Here is a 24741-nt window from a genome sequence, read left to right as displayed (position 1 = left end):
CATAAAGAATCAACCAGAACCTGCCCACAAAGAGTTACTTCGTACACTAAAAATTATTTTATATTATATATTTTATATACACACACACACCCTTTCTGAAGTTAGTTAATGAAAAAGTGTTTCATCTAAGTCATGTTCATCAGTTGCTCAAAGTGAAGTAACAAATACTTTCAAGTATGAAGTCTCAAGAACAAAAAAAAAAAAAAAAAACTTTTAACTCTGTTAAATAGGATAAAAAAACAATAGCTCAGATCACAAACTACTTGCTCTTCAGAAATACTCCACCTGTCTTCCCACCCCTATTTCGCACACTCCAACTGGCAGTGTCCCGTTACAGGATTCAGCCTACACAGACAAAATGAAAGTGTAACATGCTGTTAAAAAGAACACGTAAAAGTTAAAATGTAACATTTCTAAATAGTACTACTGAAAAGAATGAACAATTTGATTTACATTTAAAGATTAGATTTAGTTTTTACAGAAATCTCTGGTAAAAGATTAATAGTTAACACATTATCAAGACCAATCCTAAAACAAATTTTCAGAACAGTGCCCATCCAAAAATGTTATTCTTGTTTTAACGTCTGAAAGATTTATTCCAAACCTGTTCTTACATTAGTGTCCACTACACAGATTGATTGTGAGGACCTGTTTTCTCATGTAGCCTCCAGTCCAAAACACACAGGCATACATATTTATTGTATTCTGAAAACTTAAAGGTTCAGCTGAAGTATCAGCCATTTGTACACAGCTACAACAGCATGTCAGTCATATATGTCAAATTGATATCCTACTTGAACACTTTTCTCACTTTTTTTGAGAAGTAAAAATATGCAGACTACAAAGAAAAAGCATCAATATCACTTCACAGTACTGAAAAAAAATACACATGCTTCACAGTGCCAGTACACAGTTCTGGTATACAGCACCACTTCCATCCCTCCATGCCAACAATGCACTGCTTGTAACTGAAGGGAACTTATCTGCAGCACCTTCAAAAGAAATCTTGTATACCTCAATATCACTTTCAAATTGCTCCTATTTGAAGCAAATACCAATGGTTTGGAAGTACTCTATGGCCTAACTAGGAATTAAAGTTGCAAGGTCACAAGTCTTCAAAATACATGGTGATAACAAAGACACAGTATTAAGAAAGTGACAGAAAGTACCTTCCCCTCTTCTCATTACTAACATGTGTTCTTACTAACACATTTGCTCCCACTCCTCTTTGATTTAACCAGCATGAAGGGAAACTTTTGTATTGTTCCTGCTTCCTTACAAACCTAGGAAGAGTCCTCCTCTTTCGAGAGGAGTACTGGAAGAGATGGTTCAGAGATTTCATGCTGTAGGACTAGGAGAGTGCCATAATTCTAAGTTAAAAGCATAACGCAGTGTGACTGTTTACACAACTACTTTCAGAGACAACCCTTGCTTCTTTTATGGAAAAACATGTATCATAAAGGCTAAACTTACTACCAATTTCAGCTTCAACACTTTTTCTGCGTGTGCTGTGAGCCTAACATCAGTGTTTTTGCTTTGTTTTGTTGGGTTTTTTTTTTTGTTTTTAAAAATATCATAACTATAAAAACCAAACACTCAGACTGGATCAAGCTATCGTATTGAATGTAAAACTAGAAGAAAAGACATCAGTAGACCTCCCTGCCTTTTTTTTTTTTGATAGGGAGTATGAGTGTTATTAGTGCTGATAAAAGAAGTCCAGTCTAAAGGAAAATGGGTTCATAGTGGTGTTTTCAGGTTAAGGCAAATCTGCCAGTATTAGACACCCAGTATGAAGGTTCTGCATTTTATGTCTTAGATGCTAGATCAGAGAGGGACTAAGACTCTCCAAGACTTTCAGGAAAGTGAAGAGTAGCTGCTCAAGTCAAACTGATAACATTTTAACAAAAGCCCTATAAGCTACAAACAGGCCAAAGACTACAGAAAGATATGCATTATTATTTCATTATGGAAGCAGTATCATTCTCAGAACTGCTTTTTAACACATTCCTCTTCTGTAGTCTATTGCACTGTTTGCTCCAATCAGAACATAAGAGATAGAGGAAAAATTCAGGCCAGGTTTGAAACAGCAGAAGTTGCTATTATCCTGGGCATAAACTCCAATCATAGATCATTGTTTGTTGTAACTGCTATCACGCACAAAACTATCATATGCTTGTATGCCTCAAAAGAAGATCAAGCCAATACAGCCATATCAGTGTATTCCCAGGTACATTTGCTCCATCTGAGGAGCTTTACATACATTACGTAGTGCTGCACCGCACCACACATCTTCACAAATTTTGTTGTCATACCACACATCATGCTTTGAGCAAGAGCAGAAAAACACCCTCAAAGAAGGTGCAACCAAGTGGCTATTACAAATGGGGCTTACACAACCACTCGTTCACATCCGATTAACAGACTTCACAGCATTAGGCATGTGGAATTACTGCATAAGCAATATACCTTCTCTCCAAGGTTGTTTCTTCTTGTCACTTTTTAATTTGTATTTTGGAAATATCTGTAGCTTAGCCACAAGAAAACTTTAAGAAAAAAAGCTGTTGTATGTCCAGGATTTAAAAGGCCATCCATACAAGAAACATAACGAAGTACACAAATTCAGCCAGTATTGAAACTTGCTCTGCTGGAAGGGTTGTGATTGCTTATCTATGACCAAAGTGAAGTAACCTTCTCCACACACTTTATAAGTTGTGGTCCTTAAGTTTCAGATCATAAATTTTGCAGTTAATTTTAGATGCGAAGCAGTAACTCCCTACAGCCTCTTGTTACCACTTAATTTTCTCTAATATACTAATTTTAAAAAATATCTATCTATGGATTTAATGAAGTTACTGAATCAAATCTCACACGATCTACACATCCACAGTGCACTGCTAGAGCGCAGCTTCCAGTTTAGGTTCAGACAACAGAAATCCAATTACTGGGCTCCAGGACCAATTCATGATGTTATCGTGGAGAGGGGGATAACAAGATTTGCTTCGAAAGCACATACCTGATTCAAACTAAAACGCTAGTGTAGATGCATTCCAAGTCCACACAGTTCCTTGCATAATATGAGTGCATTATTGCCATTGGTCTTTCTAGGCCTTGCTGATGCTATTAAAATTAGTTTTACAGTTGAAACTGAAGAGCTTCACTTTATGGATGAAAAATGTGAGCAAGACTGGAAACAACTTAGTAGTTTGGGACATTTACGACACTAATATTAAAGAAGTCTTTTATTACAAGTAGCAGCCAAAGCAGTATGTATCACTGCCAGAGTACAGCATGACATGAGAGATGAGAAAGACACATCAAGCTGTGAACCCTAGAACCTCTTATACACTAACAGCAGTAGGAAAGGAAAGGAAAGGAAAGGGGAAAAACAAAACAAAAAAAAAAAAAAAAAAAACTATCATTGCATCTTAGATACATAGAAGGATGAATCTTGTGTCTGAAGACAGGCAACCAGAGAAAAAGCTACCACAAATCTGAGAAGCAATCTCTTTTCATTTCATCTTTTAGTTTTTGAAGGACCTGATAATCTTTTACATTGTTCCTTGCACAGTAGTCACTTTTGCTCCTGCAGTTTACTGAAGAGAAGACTGAGGAGACTGAGTAAGAGAAAACAAACACATTCTAAAGTTTATATTCGCTACCATGCTGCATCTAGGTCTTTATACGCTTTGTTAGCCACAGATACCTATTCAGTAGAGGGTGGGAGTAGGGGGTGCGTGTGCACTCTGTTTCAAAGGGCTGCATTTTGAAAACAATGCTGAAAAAAAGTTTATTTGTAAGAGAACTTCAGTTCAAACTTTAGTTCTCACAGAGCTCTAATGCAGTTCAAAAGTGTAATACACACTTAGATATAGAAGTCTGACTGCCACCAGTCTGGTAAGGGGTGGAAGAGTTCCAATCATTTAAAACAACTTGAATTAGTGTGTGATAACATAAGGAACAGATCACAATGCAGCACCAAAACACTGAATAAGGAACTTTATTGTAAGAAAATAACACTAGACCTAAATTTCTTCCATTTCTGTCCGCTTCACTGTAGAGCTTTTCCCTGGCATTCTGCTACAGGATTCAAAGGAACCAGGATACCAGAAGACAAGAATCCCCTACCGCATCACCGAAGATCTTGCCTCTTGTTTCTTTACTCTAAATGGTACGTTATCCACTCCAGGTCAAGTTTAGTATGAAATAAAATTTGTTAGGACTAATACAAACTAAAATATTCATTCTAATTAAGAGGTAATACCAAATATGCAGAACAGGATGAAGTTTTCACTATGCCAAGGCAGGCAACATAATAAAGGAGGAGTATGCTACAGAAAAAACGCTAGATGCCTGACTGTTTTGCAAGCTAAGGCAGTCATATTTCCCCTCTTTGAGCTACAAAAGAACAGGACAGAAACTGTGTGTTTATAATCTACATCATCATCTACCACTCCATTTGTGTAGAATAGATTTGTTTAGAAGAACGGCATATCTGTCAACTGAACTAAATAGTTCCTTAGGCAAACAGCTAACATCATCTATCCATCCAAAAGTGAGACTGTTCTCAGTTACACTTTAGACTAGTAAGAAATACATCTCTTATCTTTATGTTAGAAAAAGAGTTTGAATCCTTCACAGAGAAAACTTTTTGTGTCATCGTCCTGCAACACCATAGTAATACTCTTACACCAGAAAACCCAAGCCCAATATTTGAACAACTCCCCCAGTAACGTCTTGGAAGAAATAAAAATAATACAGACAGATGCCGCCTACAATGATACCGCAATCTTTCTTCGGTAAACTAATATTTTAAATAAATTAGCCAAAATGCATCCACATAGGCTTCATTCAGTCACATGAAGATTCTTACCTCCTAAATTGGCATGTCAGTGATTATGCAGTCAGCATCCATAGGAAAGTTTCAAAGATCTACTTTGTCCTGCATTATAAATGCAACTGCTTACAGAAAAAAACAGTTTGGTCCCCTTGCTTACTAGTATGAATATATTAAGGAATGACAAGTCTCTTGTTCTTGAATTATGCAAAAGCTGAACACAAATAACATGCAGTGCAATGGAACAGAGGAAAGCTAGTTATCCAGTGTTTTGCAAAAGGGAGACAGATCTTCCTGGTATTTCACCGACCACACTTTTTTTTTTTTTTCCCTCCTATAAATTTTAGTTATCAGGCAGGAAAGAATTTGTTATTACCTGTAATTTGTGTGATGTAGTTCAGTCATACTTTTCCCCATAGACCTTCTATGCCTATTTTAGCTGAATATGCATTATAACAAGTTAACCATGTTTTCAGTCCACAAAATAACACCACAGGTAGCATTTGAGGGAAAAGAAGGTTTTACCCAAGTTTCAGTGCTGTGATTTCAAGAAGGAAATTTTCACTCTCTACCTAGATCATATCAGCTTTGTCTTTTATACATTAAAATACACTGTAGATAACAAATCATACCTTCCTCCTACTGCGTCGTCTTGTGGCTGGGCCCCAGCAGTGTTCCTCTGTGAACGTCGCAGTGACCCCCCTGGATTGTTATTAGGCCGGTTGGACATTGGCACCTCTCTCCTGAAGGGACATACCCTTTCTAGACACTATCATTCACTGAAAGACAAGAGAGAGAGAGTCACATGAGACATGTGGCACGAAGACTCACAGCTATATCTCAAGAGACAGACGTAAAATGCTACAGTTTAAGCAAAAACTAAAAGACAAAAAACTTTGAAAAAATTTAAGTCTTTCTTTACGGAGTAAGAGTCTTATGAAGAGCATTTATCTCATTAATATACAGTAACCAAGAACTTGTAAGTATATAAAGTGCACATACATTACTCACTGTTTTCTTCTTGGTAGACTTCTATAATTGTTTTAGCTAAGAGATTAGATAAATGCAATTCAGGAGAAACTATTTGTCAACATTGAGGAGAAACACATTAATTACTAAAATTCAGTGCCTGATATAGAACCAATGGTATGTAAGTATTTTAACTTTTACTGAAAGAGATGATAATCTCAATTTCAGGAATTACAAGATTACAGAAGTAACCTAACTACTGTAAAGCAGCTTCTTTCTTTACACAGATAAAGTTGCAAATAATCTGACTAAACAAAAGAAAAAAATAAAAGAGATACAGCTAAGAATAAGAAATTCTCATTTACAGATGCTTAGTTAGTGGGGGAAAAGCTTACTGTTTTAGACCACAGAATTAATGAACTTGCATAATTATTGCAAGAAATCAAAATGATGGCCTTGCATTACTACTTCTAGAATATTTCACACAATTGCTGTGAAATGCAGGCTCTTCACACCCCAGTAAAGAGAGAATTTCCATATCTTGGGCTAAACTGTTTCTACATAAAGAGCATAGCAATAGACATACACTCAGCAAATTCAGGGGATTTTTTGTTTGTTGGGGGGGGTGCGTGTGAAATCTGGGTGAGAGAGAGATTTGCAAGTTAAAAAAAAAACAGGACAAAACACTGAGTTTTTTCAGAATACAGTAGTCCACACGCTCATTCAGTATCTGTAGTATCTACAGCACAGTAAGAAAAAGTAGTTTGCCAGTAAACTTTTAACAGCACCGTGGCTGCAAAGGAATAACCAAGGCTCAGTTCAAATTTTAATGCCTCCAATGAAATAACTCTGCAATCCTGGCACTGGCACTGTAGTTAGACAATGCTTTGACTGTAGTTGTCTATTCCTCTGAAAGGACTTACTGAAGAAGGGAGAAAGAAAAACAAAAAAACAAAGTACACACACACACAGAGAGACATACAGCTTATGTTATTCTATTTTACTGTAAGCCATAGGAAATCAGGCATATAAGTTGGTTTGATTGTATTATGTACCTAGTACAAGGCCAACAGAAATAGATACAACTAGGACACCTGCAGCACAGTACAAAAAAATAAGCACTTGCGCTTCTGGTAGCCTAGATTTAATCTTGTTACACTGTAATGATACCACCTAGTACTAAAAATTCTTGGCTCTTAGCATACAAGTATTTCAGTAAGCTCCAGGAATCAAGTTAGGCAGCAAAGTTGCTTGCTCTTCTCTCAGGAGTCATGGGCATCTTGCTCCTTCAGGGTGCAGAAGGGTTTATAACAGAACAGAAAAAAGTTTGCCTCACTAGAACTTAAGTTACTACCTCCTTCTTGCAAAACGGAACTGCTAAGATTTTACAGGTGGCAACAATGCCTTTTACTGTTCCCTTAATCCAGAATAGGTAGTCAGGTCTCCAAATAACAATATTGAAGAAATCCTCCTCTCTCTCATCCCAGTATACTGGCCATAAAAGGAACGTACGTTCCACAAGAATTCATCCTGCAAAAAGCAATACTCAGTCTAGAGCTCTAATTCATCAGCCTCATGCTTTCCCAGCAAAGATCAATATCATGGGATCCTCAAGACACTAGAAGAGTAAGGGGTGGGGGAATCCCTAGACAATACCAGGATTCCAGGTATGAAATTTCAATACATTAATATTAATCTGGGTAACAGACACTTTTTACATAGTATGGGCTTGGAGGTTATGCAGCAGACAGCACTGTCATACAAGCTACTCAGCTGCACAGGAAACGTGACAGCTGTTCTATAAGGAATCTGCCAAGTCAAGATCACGTCCAGAGTTACTCCTCTGTATTCAGATCTCTCATCACACTACACTACGCTCAAGTTACCACTTGACTCTCAATTTGCCTTTATATGTAATGCTGGATTGGCATTACAGCTCGGAGTTTTAATAACCACTGCTTGATTGCCACGTCTTTGGTATTGCAAAGAGAAATAACATCAATTAATTTCTGTCATAGAAAGGCCTAACATACCTATAAGTTTTACAACTGCAAGTTGTATAACACACACAGTACTTGGAGAGGTTCCACAACAACACAAGACAATCACCTCTTCCCAGCCTTCAGTAGAAGCCTTTTCTTAGCCTCTTCTCTCCTGGAAAAGCTGATGGTCTGGAAAAGCTGATGGGAAGTGATCAATACTTTCCTATATCTTTGAAGGCAACAGAGGAAAAACAAAACTGTGGAACAAACCTGCACCACAGCTTTCACCACCAGAAGCTACTCTAAAGGATAATGAACTAATGTAGGCTATGGCAGGGAAATGAGAATATGAGTAAAACTGAAGCACTCCGCCAGTTGCATTACAAGGCAAACTGATAATAATTCCTATAAAAACGGGAACTGGGCCCTTTCACAAGAAAAGGGGCTTCTTCAATCCAACTGGAGCATTTCTAGAACTGGTTTTGAAGTTCTTTGCAAGAATATTGGCAGCACAGTGTTCTTTAGGCTCTCGCACTCCAGTTTCATGAACATTCATGGTATGCCTAGCTGCTCTGCCTATAATACTCCATTACCATGCCAGTTATCTGCTTGGAGTTAAACTAAATTGGATGCACTTATGTTCTCTTTTGTACCTTGATCCAAAGGCAACGCCTTACCTGATACTGAAGCAGTGATCCAGCTTTCAAAAGTGCGAGGCCTTAGTGCCCTGAAGTCAATCTTTGGCAAAAAGTAGGGAAGGAAGAAAAGATGGAAGGATGTTTAAATGCTTTGTAATTCTAGGATATTTTCTTCCACAAATTGCATATCTTACCAACTAGAAACCAACTAGAACTTATTGGAGAGTATTAAATCTAAAATTTCAGATTTTTATTGTGACATTTCAGTTTAGATGATAAATTTCTTGACAAACTGCAACAGTAAGAAATCAAGTCAATTAAGGTAGAAGCAACATTCTAAATGTATAAGCATACAATGAACATTTAAGAGTTTTAGATTTTAAATGCTGCTAAACTGAAGAACTTGCTACATATGGCTAACTGCTGAACTTCTTTGAATCTACATTAGTTTATTTTAAACCAATGTCATAGCTGCACCTCATTTTTGCTCACAGCTTAAAGTTCTCCTGCTTTACCTGCAAATACACACACCTATTTTCTTGCCTTGCAAGCAAGCACTTGCAATTCCTCACTCAATTATTTCTACTGCTGCACCATCTGACTCAAACTCAGTATAAAGAAGCAGAATTTTTACTGCAGTTAGTCAGTTTAGAGTCCTGTGTAGAGATCTTAAAAACACAAATACACACACACACACAAATCATCTTTCTCACCACACTTTCTCAGCTCAATAGTTATTCACTCTGCCCAGCTGCTTTTCCACTGCAGCCCTCACCTTCTAAACCTAATTGAGCTTTTATGTCAAAGCTCTATGAGGAAGAAGCTTGTATTCTCAGCTTAGGAGGCCACTGTCCCTTCTGCTAGTAAGAATAGTTCTTGGAATGATTTAGAGAGTAGGTAGAGCAAGCTGGAGATTTCCTACAACATTTTCTACGACCACATCTCCTGAATTCTTCTCCTCCCTCCCTCTGATCTGAGGAGAAGTTTCCATACATAAAAAAGAGAAAGAGATAGTGTTCCATGAGCACTACAATAAGGTCACTGGATTTCATTGGCTTTTATGAAGCCTATGCTATTCAGCTACATGAAAGCACTGAGCATTAACAAATAAGTTGTTTTTCTTCTTCCAGCACTGCAATAGTAAGTTCCCATTTTTTTTATCTGCTTTTATTTCCACCTTCTCCCCATCAAGAGTCACAAGCTGTCTACATGACTTCAAGATGCTACATTACACTAGTTTTCCACATGCAGTGCAGTAGGTAAATTCATGTGGTGACTTTTATTAGATTAACTTCATTTTGACATAGAAATTGCACAAAGTCCCACTGACTTGCACATTAGGCTTACTTTGGCTTTTTTGTATTCCCTCCCCCAAAAGAAAGAAGGAGAAAAAACAAAAAACATCCACTACTCAAATTCAGTACAATTACAAAAATCCTCAAAGCAAAAAATATTACAGTTCTAGGAGGCTGTATAATGTTACCCCAGTGCAGAGAAGACATATAAGTAGGAATCAAGAAGTTTCTTCTAAAAAAAAAAAAAAAAAAAAAAAAAAAAAGACATGTTAGGTGGTAAGGAAATGGACTTCCACACCTGCTCCAGCATGGAACTTCTACAGACTTAAAAGTAGCATCATTATTAATGTCTTCTAAAAGACTTGACAAGATATTGATGGGAAGACAAACAGTTTAACAGTGTGCTGAGGCAAATCTCATTGTTAAACCTGGTGCCTTTTTGATGCAAGGTTCAACTGGAGCGCAAGTGTTAAGTTAAAAACACTGAAAAAGCCTAGGCTGAAAGGCACCTCTGGAGATCATCTGATCAAATCTTCTATTGAAAGCAGGGCCTGAGATTAAATGTTACAGCTCTCCAATTCTGCTGCCAAGTGAAAATTTATGAATCAGGATGACTAGATATATTCTGAGGTTCTGAGTGTGAGCAGAAAGGTAAAAGATGAATCACAAGAGAACCTCTGAAGAGAGGGAAAAGAAAAAAAAACGTCAATTAAGAAATCAAAGCATCACATCAGGTATCAGGGTGTGTAGTGGAGATAAATACTATTTCTCTGACAGTCTGTTAATAACAGAAGCATTTGATGAAAAGCCATGTAAAAGATGTCAGTTTAAGTAGCCCAAGATCCTGGATCTGCATAGATGTACAGTTGTGCAAGGACACACTCCCTTCCCATGCATATCTGTTAAGTAGAAAAGAACCATCTCTGGCCCTGCTCCTTAATGCAATCACATGTAGTTCAGAGAACACTCCCTCCTCTTCTTTTCCTCAATATTACATTCAGTAATGTGGACTAGGATGAGGAGGAAAGTACACGGGCATAGACTACAAGTATTGGAGGATTCCAGTCACTGACTAGGTTGGTCTTTTATGACTAGTTCACACATCTACTCTTACACTGGTTAGCTTTAGACAGTATCCAAGCTGTTAAACAAAAACAGATTTTTCAGAAGGCTGACCACTTCTCTTCCCACTAAAACAAACAAAAATCCCACCAACCTTCAGCACAATTTTCTTCCAGATTCATTTGTAGTGGAACAGTTCTTCTGGCTATTCTGCAGTTATTCAGGTGGAGCAATTTCTTAATCATTGCATGATTAGCACATATACTATATACTAAGAGCAGCAGAGGTTTCTGGATATTGCAGAAATATTATCAAATCCCAGTGGGCCATAAATACACTCAAGCTATGGACTCCAAAGAAAGCCGTCAATTAGGGAGAGGGAGTTACCCATTTCTCCTCTGAACTTACAACTCAGGTAGCCATCTGAAGAGTATAGTACTCTTTAGGATTTGCCACATTAGGGAGAAGTCAGCTTCCCCTTACATCTTTCAAGGGCTCAGAAATCACTACACTGTTAGCTGAGACAAAGCTAGGAGCATTCTACAAGGCCAAATTCATGGACTCAACAGAACAGGTTGCTAGGAGCTTGAAAAGATATAACCACCATGTTAAGATTCACTAAACTACTGAGTCTACTTGTATATGCCTATGACCTATAGAAAGAGGTCAAAAAATCTTGGCACAACAGAGGAATGGAGGATAGCTTAAAAAAAAAAGAGAGAGAGAGAGAAAAAGAAAAGAAAAAGTATCTCTGCTTTCTGCTCGCTATATTATGGTTCAGAATTAGTAGGAACTGTACCACTAACTGGCAGTTAGAATATCCAGTGCCTCCAACCAAAGATTTACAAGTTCCCAGAGGAGAGAGGATCACCTATTTGCCTCTGAAGAGACGTATACAGTGCTCACTAGAAGAATGCCCAGGTTGTTAGGATGGACTGGGTGATCCAACATGTATGCAACAACTCCAACCCAGCAAAGTAGCATCCTTAACTACTTATTTCCGTTCAGTGAAAGGACTGGAAGATACCTGTGCAAAAGATGACATAATCTGGGAAACTCACAGATCAAGTATAGTTTAAGGTATTATTTAAATACATACTACTGTATACTCTGGAGTTGACAGAAGTAACTTAGTGATGGTGGAAAGATGCTCTCAGTTGCAGAAACTGAAGTCTCCCTGTGTGTAAGCAGGTCAGCTCAATTCTAACCTTCGGACTACAGAGAGTTTTCGCTTGGTCTGGTGGGGGGGGGGGGAAGAGAGAGAGAGAGAGAGGGGAAGGGAGAGAGGAAAAAAAACACTAAAGAGGTCCTTAGTGACCTAGAAGAAGCTCAAGACCTTGTTTTGTAAAGATCCCTGTGAGGCCTTGCATCAATGCTTTGTTAAGGAAGAGAATAGTGAACTGGCCTATATCACAGCCAGAATTTCAGTAGCTCCTTCTAGGCTGCAGAAAATCTAAAGTGAAATACCAAACAGGACACTACTTGAGACTATAGGAAGTCACAGGTACTGCTAGCAAAGAGCTTGGTAGCCAAGTCAGCAGTACAGCTGTCTGATAAAGAACCTAAACTGCACTGAAACGTTGAGAGCTGGTTAAGATGCTAGCTAATATTTAGACACCAAAAGCCTCAATTTCCTACACTTGTCTCATCTGGAGCTGCAGAAGCTGCAGTCAGAGAAGGCAAACTAAAGGAGTTACAGTGATAATGCTGTTTGAGAGCATCCATCTTTATTTCTGCCTTCTCACTTCTTTGCTTTTTCTATGTTAGTCAAGGACTAAAAACAATCCTTATAAGATTTATTTACAAGCGTAGATCATAACGTAATTCAGAGAACTCCAAGAGAAATCAAGTATGTTATCCTTCCAGAACTATGAAACTTTGCGACTTGTCAGAACTAGTTCAGTAGAAATTTTTATCAGTACACTGTTCAATATGGAATTATTAATGAATGAAGGGAATGCTCTCAATGGCAGAATGCCATTACTCAGTACTTCAGGTCTTGTAAACATGAAAGTGTTTTCTTGTAGTTTTAGTCTTCAGTGGGAGGGGGGGTTCCAAGCAGATTAACTGCTACAGTTTACTGCTACATTAAGTTCTGTTGCATGATTCAGTCAATACTGCAGCAGTTAGTCTCCATATTCGTAAGCAGGAAAAAAAGTTATCAAAAAAATCACACGAACCCAGAAACTCTGGATCAATATAAAAGAACAGTCTAACCTAGACAGCTGCAAGGCAGCCAGCAATAGTTCAACTTCAGAAAAAGCCCAGAGATATTTAAGCCATCTCAGTCAGATGAAAGATTCGCGTTAGCACAGGGACAGCCAGTGCATATAAACATCAAAACTCAAAATAGCAACAGAGCTGCAGAATTCTGAATGAGTTTTTGGTCTCTATTTGTTGACAGATATTTTCCCTTTTAATGCAAGAATAGGAAAGAAGGGAAAAAGGAAAAACATACACATGCGAAGTTTATTCTGTACATTGGTGTCACATCACAAAATTTCTCTGCCAGATCAGATGCTATAGTAAGAGCTTGACTTCACCTCTACAGGAACTTCAAATTTACTCCTACTTACCAAAAAGCTGCTAGACAGAAGCTTACACTCAGAGGCCAAGGATACAATTCTGTTACACTGGTGCCAATACAAATGCAGTTAGCAACAATGGAAATAATGCTTTTAAACTTTTTTCCCCTTTTAATTAAAAGGGCAGCTGCTATCTCTTCTTCACACAGAAAGAATTTTCCAACAGCCAGCTTCTATGTAGAACTCTATTTCTACCCAGTGAACTGATACGAATTCTTCTTTGTTTCTAACAGATCCCCAGTAAAAACCATCATAAGCAGTAAAATCTCATGTCCTTTGTTTCCAGCTTCTCTAGAAGCCCATATTTAATAAGAGCCAAAATAAAAGTCACATACCATCTGCGTGGAGGTTTAAGCTTTCAGTAACCAAAACTGAAAGAACAGAAAATCAGGTTGTCTTGCAACCCTGAGGGAGAACATTATCTTCAGAAAACGAGTACGAATTTCAGTGAGAAGCTTTTACCTTCTGCGAGACACAATGCGAAAAAATGCACAGAATCCTTGATGAAGTGATCAACACTGCCAGAACAAAGGCAAATTAGGAGGTGGTCAAATAAGACCAAGGAAACATGTTTGGAGGTTGTCGTCAAGGTAGTAAGAAGAAAGTTGAACGATTTAACGCAACTTCAAGTTTAGAAGCTGAATTTCAATGTTTTCATGCAAGTAAAACATGAAATACCCATCAGTAAGTACTCCAAGTCTGCTCCCATGCAATGCTTAATGCCCAGTTACCTTTGAGCTGTACAACTCTATTTACTTCAACATCTGGTGTTTGAACACAAAACCTACTGCTGCAACATCAAGCCTCTTCCCTACTCTAATCCCAAGGAACAGAGGCTGCCTTATTTGCAGTTAGCCACTCACAGGCATCTCACATACAGCCCTGTAGTGAAACAGGGGCAACAGCACTACAGCAATACCTATGTTCTACCTGCAGAGCCTGTTAGACAATACATGCTCCAAGCTGCAGCATGGCAGGCTGCCTAAGCCCTGCCAAATACCTCATAAATTTTTGCCACATTAGCTCAAATTATAGAGAGGACTATGAGCTTAGTTGCTGATGAAACATAGCATGGGACCCAAAATCTAAATCAATGTAAAACATTCCTGGCAGTCTTTAGGTAACTTGAGCGGAAGGGAAAAGGAGAAGAAATTGAATTAGCCATTAGAGTGAAGAAATTCAAAGACCTGATCTCACAGAAGAAACACAAAAATTTGTTTTGTATGGGCAAATGAGAACAGTGCCACAGATGAAACCAAGACTACAGGTTTCAGCAGGAGTGCTATGTAGATTCTAAAAAACAACAAGGGAGGAGACTAGGTCTTCATTCAGATAACATTCAGTCTCAGCTGCTGCAAACTAGCTAACATACAGAAATGCCAAAAGTTGAAAAGCCTGTTCACTCATAATACCAGCAGCAATTAAGAAGAAATACTTGAAAGGTAAAAGAACCCTGGGTTTCCAGAGGAAGAATAAAAAAAGTACATATTCCTAGTAACTAAAATGGTGGTTAAGTTTTTGCACTTTAAAATATTGTTCGGAATAGTTTAGACAAATCAAATAGATTATATTACAAATACCAAAAGTAGTCATAGGCATAATGGACAGCAAAATTCCTATGCCATGCGAGACAGTCAAGGGAATGTTCTAATTCCAGTTCTTCGAGGAATAAATTTAAAAATTAAGTTTCAATTCCTGCTTCCTCCAAACTACATCTGTATATGAATCTAAAGTATCACAAGGATGCTGCCACAAGAAGCAGGGATTAAGAAAAAAAATTTTTTGAATGTTTCTAAACTAGGTAGCGCTCAAAACATTCGTATCTTTGAATTAGATGCCACAGGTACATCTCTGCAACCAAACAACCCTATACATTGACATTACACTTCTCAGTAGTGTAAATAAGAGCTCTTGAATACATTTGTCAAATTACCAACACAAAGACATTTACCTTTCATTAAAACAAGAACCAAACTACCAAATATTCTTTACAGAGAAACTGAAGTTCTGTACTAAAGCTGAACCAAAGAAGTTGCACTCAGAGTAACATGCATGAAGACACTGAGGATTAAGCTGCCTTTAAACTGATCCCATCATAAAGAGGTTCAGGACTGCATTAAGCTCAGAGCTCTCGTTTCATGGTAACTATATACTCAAAAACATACAATATTAGCTTCTAAAACTAAATTTCAGAAAGAGTCCAGTCCTTACAGTTGAAGAAAGAAGTTGTCAAAAGCCTGAGATGCAAACTTCATGCAAGAATCAAACTTTATGGCAATGTTTACTGGCGAGATTGTCTATCCACCTCCATGTTTACATTACTTGCTTTATAAAATGAATGTACAGGAACAAAGTATTGTACAGAATATGAGAAAGGTACACGTATATCTGTAGAGCCCGAATATGGAGAGTTATGGCACTGATCTCAGGAGTCTAAACATTAGAGCTCTTTCTAGTGCATTTTTGCAGGATGCTAGGCTTCCTCTTAATTTTAAGCTAGCCAAAGCTATGAAACATTTTAAATAAAGACAAAAAAGGTCTGCTGCAAATTATTCTCTTCCTTCCCATCTGTGCAAACATCACTAGTCTTTTCCTCTGCTTTACCATACTTACTTACCTACTCTCTCCCCCAGGCTACCCACATACTTTCCTTGCACAGGCATCACCAATAAACCATGCCCGTACTTTGCAGATCATCAGATTAACCTGTTGACAAAAATGCATTATTTTCCTCAATGTCATAGCACAGTCAGGTTTGCCACTGAGTCTGAGGAATTTCTTGGTCATTTCAGAGGTGGAAAAAAAAGAGAGTACTTCCTGCCTGGCAAGGAGACATTATTCCAGACGTGGCCTAAATCCATTTGATACATCTTTATTACCCCTCCTAGCTCAACTACTACTATGCAATGTATTGAAGGTACTCGTAGACTCCCAGTAGTACAAAATATAGATCGGAAAAAACATGAAGCTTTTCCACAGCTCCAAGATACTTACAAAAGAACGAGCAGAGCTGTAAGCTTTCTGTGGCTTAATCTCAGGACACCCAAAATGATTATTTAAAAACTGGAGATTACAATAGTTGATTTAATAATCCTTTGCTCTTGCAATTTGCTCTGTGACCCAATCAAAACACTCAAGAGCTGCCTCCTATACAGGTGACCTTTTGTCCTACATTAAGGTCTAACTGCCTTACCAGCAAAGCCACAACCTCTCATCCCACAAACATCATGTACCAATTCTGCCTTGACTAGAAATGGAAGACAACATGATGGAAAGGAGAGGAAAGGAAAATAGGGTTTTTGTAAGTACTTCCTGTGTACATTAAGGCTAGCATAAGTGCAGCAAAGCTACACATCCATGTTGTTAAGCTCCTGAAAGCCATTTTTGCAATGAGACGAAGACAGAATCCGAAGCATTCAGACTTCACTTCTTAACAAGTCCTGTGCACGATGTCTTCCCCCACCCCCAAAAAAAAGAAAAAACAAGAGCAGATACATGCACAAAATAATCTAATGCACTCATATAGCTTCACATCTATTCTGCAAATCCCCCCTTTAGTACATTTTAATAAATGGTTTAAAATAAAGAGTAATTAGGGAGATTTCAGACAACCAAAAGATACTTAACTAGAGAGGGTAGTCTCATCACAATACAAGTTAGAGCATCTCTCTTTACAACTTCTAAGTATAAAAATGCACAGGGAATGAAGTGACTTAAGGGGAAAGATTAAAGAAAGAACATGAAGCAGACAGGTTTGGGAAGAAAGAATAGCTGGCAGCCCACGACCCATAGGCCCAGAAGTGAGTACAGTTTCTTCCTTCCTTCCCTGCTGCACAGTATCTTATCACATCAAATGCAGAACTGAGTTACTTCATAAGAGCTGCAACCACTCCTTAATCTTACATCCATTTTGCTATGGAAAGACACTCAGCTAGAATCATGAATATGCTCATCCCACATATGAGTAATAGGAATAAAGTATTTTAGTAATGGTAATATCTTCGTTATCTTTACTTCCTCACCTCATATTTTTTGAATACTGCATTTATTCTAACAATTAGTTCCCAGCATCTCCAACTCCCACTTGGGACCAAAGATGCTGAATTAATTGAACTAACTTTGGGTCTTTTTCTTCTATGCTTTTCAAATGTATTTGTAGGTCTTCTTTGTATTTAAAGGCTCCTCTAGCAGGACAGCCTTGGGATACAGATACTATGTACTGAACTTCGAAAACAGTCAAATCCATTTAACATGAAGTATTTCCACAGATAGTGAAAGTCAAATAGCTTGAAGATACAGCTCAAAGTTGTGGTAACTATTAATAAAAAGTTCAAACTATTTATTATTAAACGTCTGTTCTGATTAGTTAGAAAATGGCTTGTATAAAGTTTCTAAAACTGACTTTTCATATCAGCAATCTGGTGCTGTAGTTTCAAATACCAAGGACAACATATGCCACTAGCACACTAGGATGCTTGTTACACCTGTTACATTATGCAACCACATGATATAGTCTGAAGGGTTTTGTTTGCTTTTTTCTTAAAAAAAAAAAAAAAAAATCAGATGTGGTATAGTACTGTAAACGTGGTTATGATAGATACTTTTCTAATTCAAATGACTGCATAAGCAATCCGTACCCATTCAAGTGTGACAAATATTCTGAGCCAAAAACATCCCAGGGTTTTTTTGTTTTGTTTTTTACTATCTCCATCAACAGTAAGCTTGACAGTAATAATGCTGAACCCCACTTCTGATAATTTTCATGCAAGTTTAACTTATTGCTAAGGCTTAGCTTAGACTAAGGAGGAAAAAAAATAAAATAAAACAAGTAAGCAAATGTTAAAGGCATTTGAACTAGTCTGCAGTAGTTACTCAGCTGAAACCACTGTATCTTCCAAAGGGTACCACAGTACTGATAGGAGTTTAAGACCCAAGTAGATTTCTTGGAAGAAATCATAGTGAATGTAGCTATCTCAATTACAAAGAAAAGTTAGTTCATATTATTCAAGAACTCTAAGTGAAAATTCTATGTACCTCACAGTAGACACACTCCCACCACAACATGTATTTATTCAAAATTCTCACCCTTAAGTACGTCATTATTTCAGGTCCATAACCTCACATAAATATATTAGAAAGCACGGGGATACAGTACAATTGAAAGTTTCAGTCTAATGCCTGTGCAGCCCATTTTGATGTTAGAATTCAGCATATCAGACTTCAGGAATTGTACAGATGCAGCCATTTATATTTTGATGAAGTTATACAGATAATTTAAAACCTGACACTTAGAGCTATCACCAACCCTCATTTGTAAAAGCTTTCAGATTCTGCTGAAACAACCTGAAATTAGATCAGTTTCTCCTCTGTTCTCCCACTACAAATATTTTATGGGATATACTCACACTCTGACCCTCTAAATAGGGCATCATCTGTCCTGTAGTAGCCAGGAGGAAGGCAGGGATGCTAAGATAAAATCCTGTTTCAGTCTATGCAGGTAACAAAGGAAAAAAAGCAACTTAGCCAATAACCAGTCACAAATACTTATTTTACAAATTCCCACCTCAAAGTTGGGCAACTAATCTCTCTGTTCTGCAAAAAACAATCACACAGCAAATACATACTGAGGTAAGGTCCTACTCTAGTTTGCTGCTGTACCCTAGACATCATTAGGAAGTAACAAACTACCTTGATTTTGGATATACCTTGACTGACTAAATTTAGATATTTAAATCACTATATTCTACTATAGGTTGAGCTTCTGTTTCTAGCTGCCACAGGTAAAAATACAAGTGTAGACACCCGGACTTCAACAACTCACTTTACACTCTGTCATTAACAGAAAGACAAGATTCTTCTATAGTGTACTTTTTAAACAGGTCATACAATATACATAAAGCAAGGATAGGGGTCGACCTGTACAAACTCAGCTGTGTGTCAGACAAGCTATCTGAGAAACAGGAGAAATACACAGCAGTTTACATCCTTTCTACTTGTCACACTCACTAATGTTATAGAGGAGGATTAATGAGTCAGACTGACAGCTCTGGATCCTTGAATTCCTATGCCTTCACTGTTCAAAGCTTAAGTGTGCTGGGTTAGTATCTTTAGGATACCTTCTCTTAGAAAATTAAGTATGAGACCCCTATTGAAACTAGAAGCATTAATAGTATAGCTATGCCATTTATGACAACATGGATGGAGCCAGTGGTGCAAAAATTGCCCATAAAAAAATGCTTAAATGTTCTTTTGATCTTTGTTTTTCTCTTCCTCTTAACTATGTCTTAGCTTGCAAGAAGGTATCTTAATACAACTATTTAAGAAAAAGCCCATTACTGACAATATTCTGAGGAGTAAGCCCTCTCCTCTTCTGAACAATTCAGATTTAATACCAACTCTTTCACAGATCTCTCACAGGACAGTCTATCCTCCTTCACCAGGTTAGCAATCATGAAATTGTATTTACTTACTCTATGAAGTGTTTAGATAGACATTCACACTGAATACGAGTTTAGCAGAGAGTGTAAACACTCTTTGATAAGGACTATTAAAGAACTACAGCTTTCCACCTTTGCCAGTTTCAAAGCAGTCTGTGGTACAGTAGGCAAACTACAGCAAGCAGCAGTGCTGTTGTCTAAAGTAGTTCTGTCTTTCAGACATAGCTGGAGTTAAAATATTCACATGCAGCTACTGTGGTTGGAGGCCCAGTGTTGGGAAAGCCAGTTGGAAGTGGTAGTTTCTGAAAGTTACGGATGCTAAAATATTTGTAATACCTGAAGGCAAGCAGTAATCTTAAATTTGCTTCAGAACAAAATAGTCTGAATTCAGTAATCACAGGACATCAGCAGAATCCCTGAAGATCTTTTAGAAGGTAGAACTTGCAGTGCTTGACAGTGACTATTGCCAGGCTAATGGAAGAGAGGTCATCCATTATTTTATTTCTCTTCTGTTGAATTCAAAATTGAATAAGCAATTGTTTGGTTATTAGTGCTATTAAGTAGCACACAAACAGAATACATCACCCAAGTTTAGTGTAACAAGCAGACTATCACCCACAGAAAGAAACTATGAATTAAAATGAAAGCTTTATTGTTAGTCTTATTTCAACAAAGCTATGGAGGTGATATGGTTATCTAAAAAAGGTCAGAGTTGTTCCCTTGAAACTCTTTTTTTCCCCCAAACTATTAAAACTTACGAAGTTTCCTACCCTCCCCTCATTCCTCCTAAAATAATTATGTATCCTACCAATATGAAACAGTAAATCACTCTAATGAAAAACTTGCAATGCAATGAAGTACAGTTACACAAAACAACCAAAGATCTTGTATCTGGGTACTAAAAACAGTGATATTTGCTCTAAGCCAGGACCTTGTCAGTTGAAACAACTGTTAGGGACCGCATGTGCCAGCGACTTGGGGGATGAGGGTGGGTGAAAACAATGCTTAGGTGCACTGAGTAACTGAGAATACTTCTGTGCCACTGTACAAAGTATTCATCTGGAATACTATACCCTTTCACAGTTGGCCTTGGAGAAGCGAGATTAATTCCAGTTGAAATTCCTGCAGAAAGCTCTTGAAGGAGGTGACTAATAAGGCCTGTCTTATTTAGCCCAGCAACATGAAGGTTAAGGGGATATAAATGCTTTCCATAAGAGACGGGTAAGAGTAGAACACGAAGAAGAAAACAAAGCTACTTAAAATAAGAGGCTAGCACTGACAGAGTGAGTAGCTTTAAAAAATATATATACACATGTGTATGTATATTTTCATATACATTACACACATTTGTATATGTGTGTGCATGTATACATATATACACATACATACACACATACATATACACACATGAAAAACATTCAAGGTGGAAATCAGATGATCCTAAAATTCAAGTAATGGTACGCTGAAAGTCTCCTAGGAGGACTGAAGAACAAACAAAGGCGGGGGGGAACGAGAATTAGAAATCACAATCACATATACATTTTACTGCTTTTTAGGTAGTTACAAATAAATTACAGATATAGCAGTAGTATTAGTAGATTATACTTTTGACCCATGAGGTCTCTTACTAAGCTTCTTCCTACACAGTAGTGCTTTAACACCCTTCTTACAGGCACATAACTGACAAACATCAAGTTCTGTTGCTGTACTAAGCTAACCAATGGAGAGATGAGACAGTTTGTTCAGGACTGAGACATCCAGGTACAAGAAGCACTCCAGGGCCTCAGCTGCCAGAGGCTAGTTTCCTCACACTGAGGGCCTCTTCACTAAGATACTGGAACATCATTCTCATTATCAAACCATCCAGTGTTTCTCAGAGGGTAAAAGAAAGCACACATGACTCTGCAAAGAAGCAAACATATACTGCCTGCAGTCTGTGATGAGTTTTCCTTGTCCTGTCCCCATGATACTATTGTGTGTGTTGCAGGGGCGGGGGGGGAACTTGTCCCAATCTTCTGCTGAGAATAAAAAAAGAAAGGATAAAGTGGGGAAAACTACACTCTCCTCACAGCAGGTTACTGCAGTAAGCAGTGACTTTTAGGATAAAAAAATTTAAACAGAGCTTTGGATAGGGTCAACCTCTGCAGAGGTTGTTTATCCAGCTTGATCCTACTGTTGCTGTGTCACTCAGTGCCCATATGTTCAGGTTTGATATCTCCCAACTAGGGAAGCAGAGGGAGGGGACAGAAGAGTACCAGCAGTCTATACATTCAGAAAACCAAAACAGCTACTCAATTTTTTGGCAAGAGCTCCGTAAAGAAACGGCAGAAAATAAACACAGCAGCACTACAAAAAAAGTAACAAAGATTTTTGTAATCAAGTTATTCACAAACATGCAAGACAACTAATATCTGAGAAAGGGTTACATAACAGAGAAAGACAAAAAAGTTATTTCTGCTGTTAGGTCAATTAACAATATCACCCATTACCTAGTTTTTGATTTGCCATCTCCCCAAGTTGACTTTTCAAATAGCATGATATAACTTTTTGTTGAAGACCAATATGCAAAATATCAAACACCTGAGAATGAAATCATTTCTTGGTGCAAGGGAAATATTTGTAGAGGAAGACAATCATGAAACACACATTAAGCAATTTTGTGATGACCAGCAACCCATCTGGCTACTTATGATTTTAGATTTTTAAAACACTCTAGTATCACTAAAACAAGATTAAAACTGATTGCATTAACAATATAAGGAGCACCTAATAGAGTTCCCTATAATTTAAGCGGCCATGAAACACAGCAACAAGCAAACAGATACCACAGATAAAGGAAACATTGGTTTAGGACAGTGACTGCTAAGAAGAGGTCTAGGGGATTGATAAAGTGGTTCTGGTGGCATTACAAGTACTACCAGCAGGCAGCGTACTTAAGAGTTTAATCTCATCTGCCCAAAACTGCTGGAAACTAATAGAAGTCCAGACTTCACTCAAATATGTGAAGTAAAAAATTTTTAAAAATAGGTGGTTTAAGTACATTGTTTACTCACTGGGTTCTGTTACCTAGTAGAAATCTACTTTATTTAAAACTACAAGAATAGTTTTAACAACTTTGGGCTAGATTTGTCATACGGAAAAAAGCCTTATGCACCCAGAGAATACACTTTACTCTGGACAATTTCTGGAAGCAATTAAGTACAGCAACAACTGTGTGTTATTTCAAAAGCAACAGATTGAGATTACTGTACTTGTCACTTCTTTTAAGTACAGTCTTGTTGCCTACCTAAAGTTTTGACTTTACATTAAGTTTAAATGTTCTTTCCAAAATTAATTCATCACTAAAATTATATTTACCTCAAGTTTTCAAATACACAGCTCCCAGATTCTAGCTTACTTGAATTCATCTGCATAGAGCACAGCTGAGCCAGAATCTTCAGTGCCCCTTCTGTCTGGGCTCCAGTTCAGTTTCAGTAGCATGTCAAGAACCTCTGTGCTACACAAAAGATCATCCTGGCTACTTTGATCACAGTGTTTGAGTACCAAAACATTTATGAAAGGCATTTAAGCAGTGCTGTTCCTTCACATATTAAATTCCACAAAATTCACTTTTTTCTTCTCAGCTAACCTTTGGAGCTAAGCTCTATTATCTCTTAAGAAAATTTGTAAGTTAAGTTCATGCAACTGCAGTTTTCTTACAAAGCTTCCTCCCATTCAAGACACAAACTGCTAATGAAAGTTTGCAGATTGAATCTTCTTGTCAAGAGCCTAGAACAAAACACAACAACAGCTACATCCAATTACATGCCTACAAATACTTGAGGAAAGTGAGAAATTGGGTGTAGCAGCAATATTGTATCAGCTTAGAAGTTGTCACATAAGAACTCTTAAAAAAAAAAAAGAAAGAAAGAAAGAAAGAAAAAAGGGAAAAAAAAAGACAAGGCATACCAGCTATCTTATTTTTGGCAAAGAAATGTATTTACTCTTTTGCCAAGTTTCTTGTAACAGTCAAGGAAACGAAACTAACTTTTTAAACTCACGTCCATAATCTTAAGGCACAATGTAAGTCTTCATTCTTACTGCTCTTGTTTTATTGTAGAAGCTAACTAAAACAGGCAGGATATTACCAGAGCAAGATAAGGTGACACACCTCATTACAGAAAAACACACACACGTGGAGCCCACTGTAGCTGTTCTTTCAAGTATGATTCCCACCCTCCAGGCCCCTCGTTCTGATTCCTGGCTTAAAGCTTCCTAAAATATTACATCTTCCATCAATTCCTTTAAACAATATTCAATTAATAATAAGATGTTCTCTCCAGAAGTGTTCTACTTAACTTCAAATCAAGTTGCATTCTGATGTAGACTGCTGGTATTTGTGCTTGTTCCATTACTTGACTGAGTTGATTTATTTTGCTTACTAGTGTTAAAGAACAGAAATCTAGCTACCTAGCTATGCAACTTCTCTTCAGGTACATTCACTAAAGCTTTTTCATGAGGATTATGACTGTCTGCATGCTCTCATTCAAGTTGGTGATTTTTGTATGATGGATGAATTCATCTAGCGACTGTACCTGAAAGTATGACAAGGTCAAAACATATGAAGTTTTAACAAGAAAATACAATTCCCAATCAGTAACTTGATTATAACAGACACACTGTATCCTAAAAATAAAGGAGAAGAGAACACTTACACTGTAAGGCTGAGTTCTAAGTTTATGCTCAGTAAACTGCATATTAAATGCACCTTAAGCGAATTTTTTCATTAGTTTTCTTCCACAGATGCATACAACCACATTTCAACTGTGTTCAGAATGTATATTTACACACACATCTTTTCCTAAGACCAGGGATGGAATCTTTATCTAATTAGCTTATTTGGTATAAAGGATTTGACATTAGAAGATGGAACATGATTAACATGGATAAGATGCCATCT

At 37.5% G+C, this 24741-nt stretch overlaps 1 protein-coding gene across 13 annotated transcripts in view; it reads right to left on the bottom strand.

The window, feature by feature from the left end:
- TRIP12 (thyroid hormone receptor interactor 12) overlaps positions 1-24741 on the bottom strand; it is an 80682-nt gene that overhangs the window by 49593 nt on the left and 6348 nt on the right. For 10 of the 13 annotated variants that reach the window (XM_062583201.1, XM_062583208.1, XM_062583205.1 and 7 more), the window contains exon 2: positions 5467-5613. In XM_062583201.1, coding sequence (XP_062439185.1) covers positions 5467-5564 — 98 coding nt within the window. In that variant the 5' untranslated portion in view covers positions 5565-5613. Of the gene's footprint in view, positions 1-5466; positions 5614-7912; positions 7970-8462; positions 8486-23159; positions 23179-24741 lie in introns of those variants that run through there. The other 3 variants (XM_062583204.1, XM_062583202.1, XM_062583203.1) reach the window with 3 other exon arrangements.

This window comes from Rhea pennata, chromosome 9 (genome assembly GCF_028389875.1).
Source record: "Rhea pennata isolate bPtePen1 chromosome 9, bPtePen1.pri, whole genome shotgun sequence".
In the NCBI taxonomy this organism is placed as follows: domain Eukaryota; kingdom Metazoa; phylum Chordata; class Aves; order Rheiformes; family Rheidae; genus Rhea; species Rhea pennata.
The sequence above is the reverse complement of the archived record's forward strand: the minus strand, read 5'-3'. Positions and strand labels throughout refer to the sequence as shown.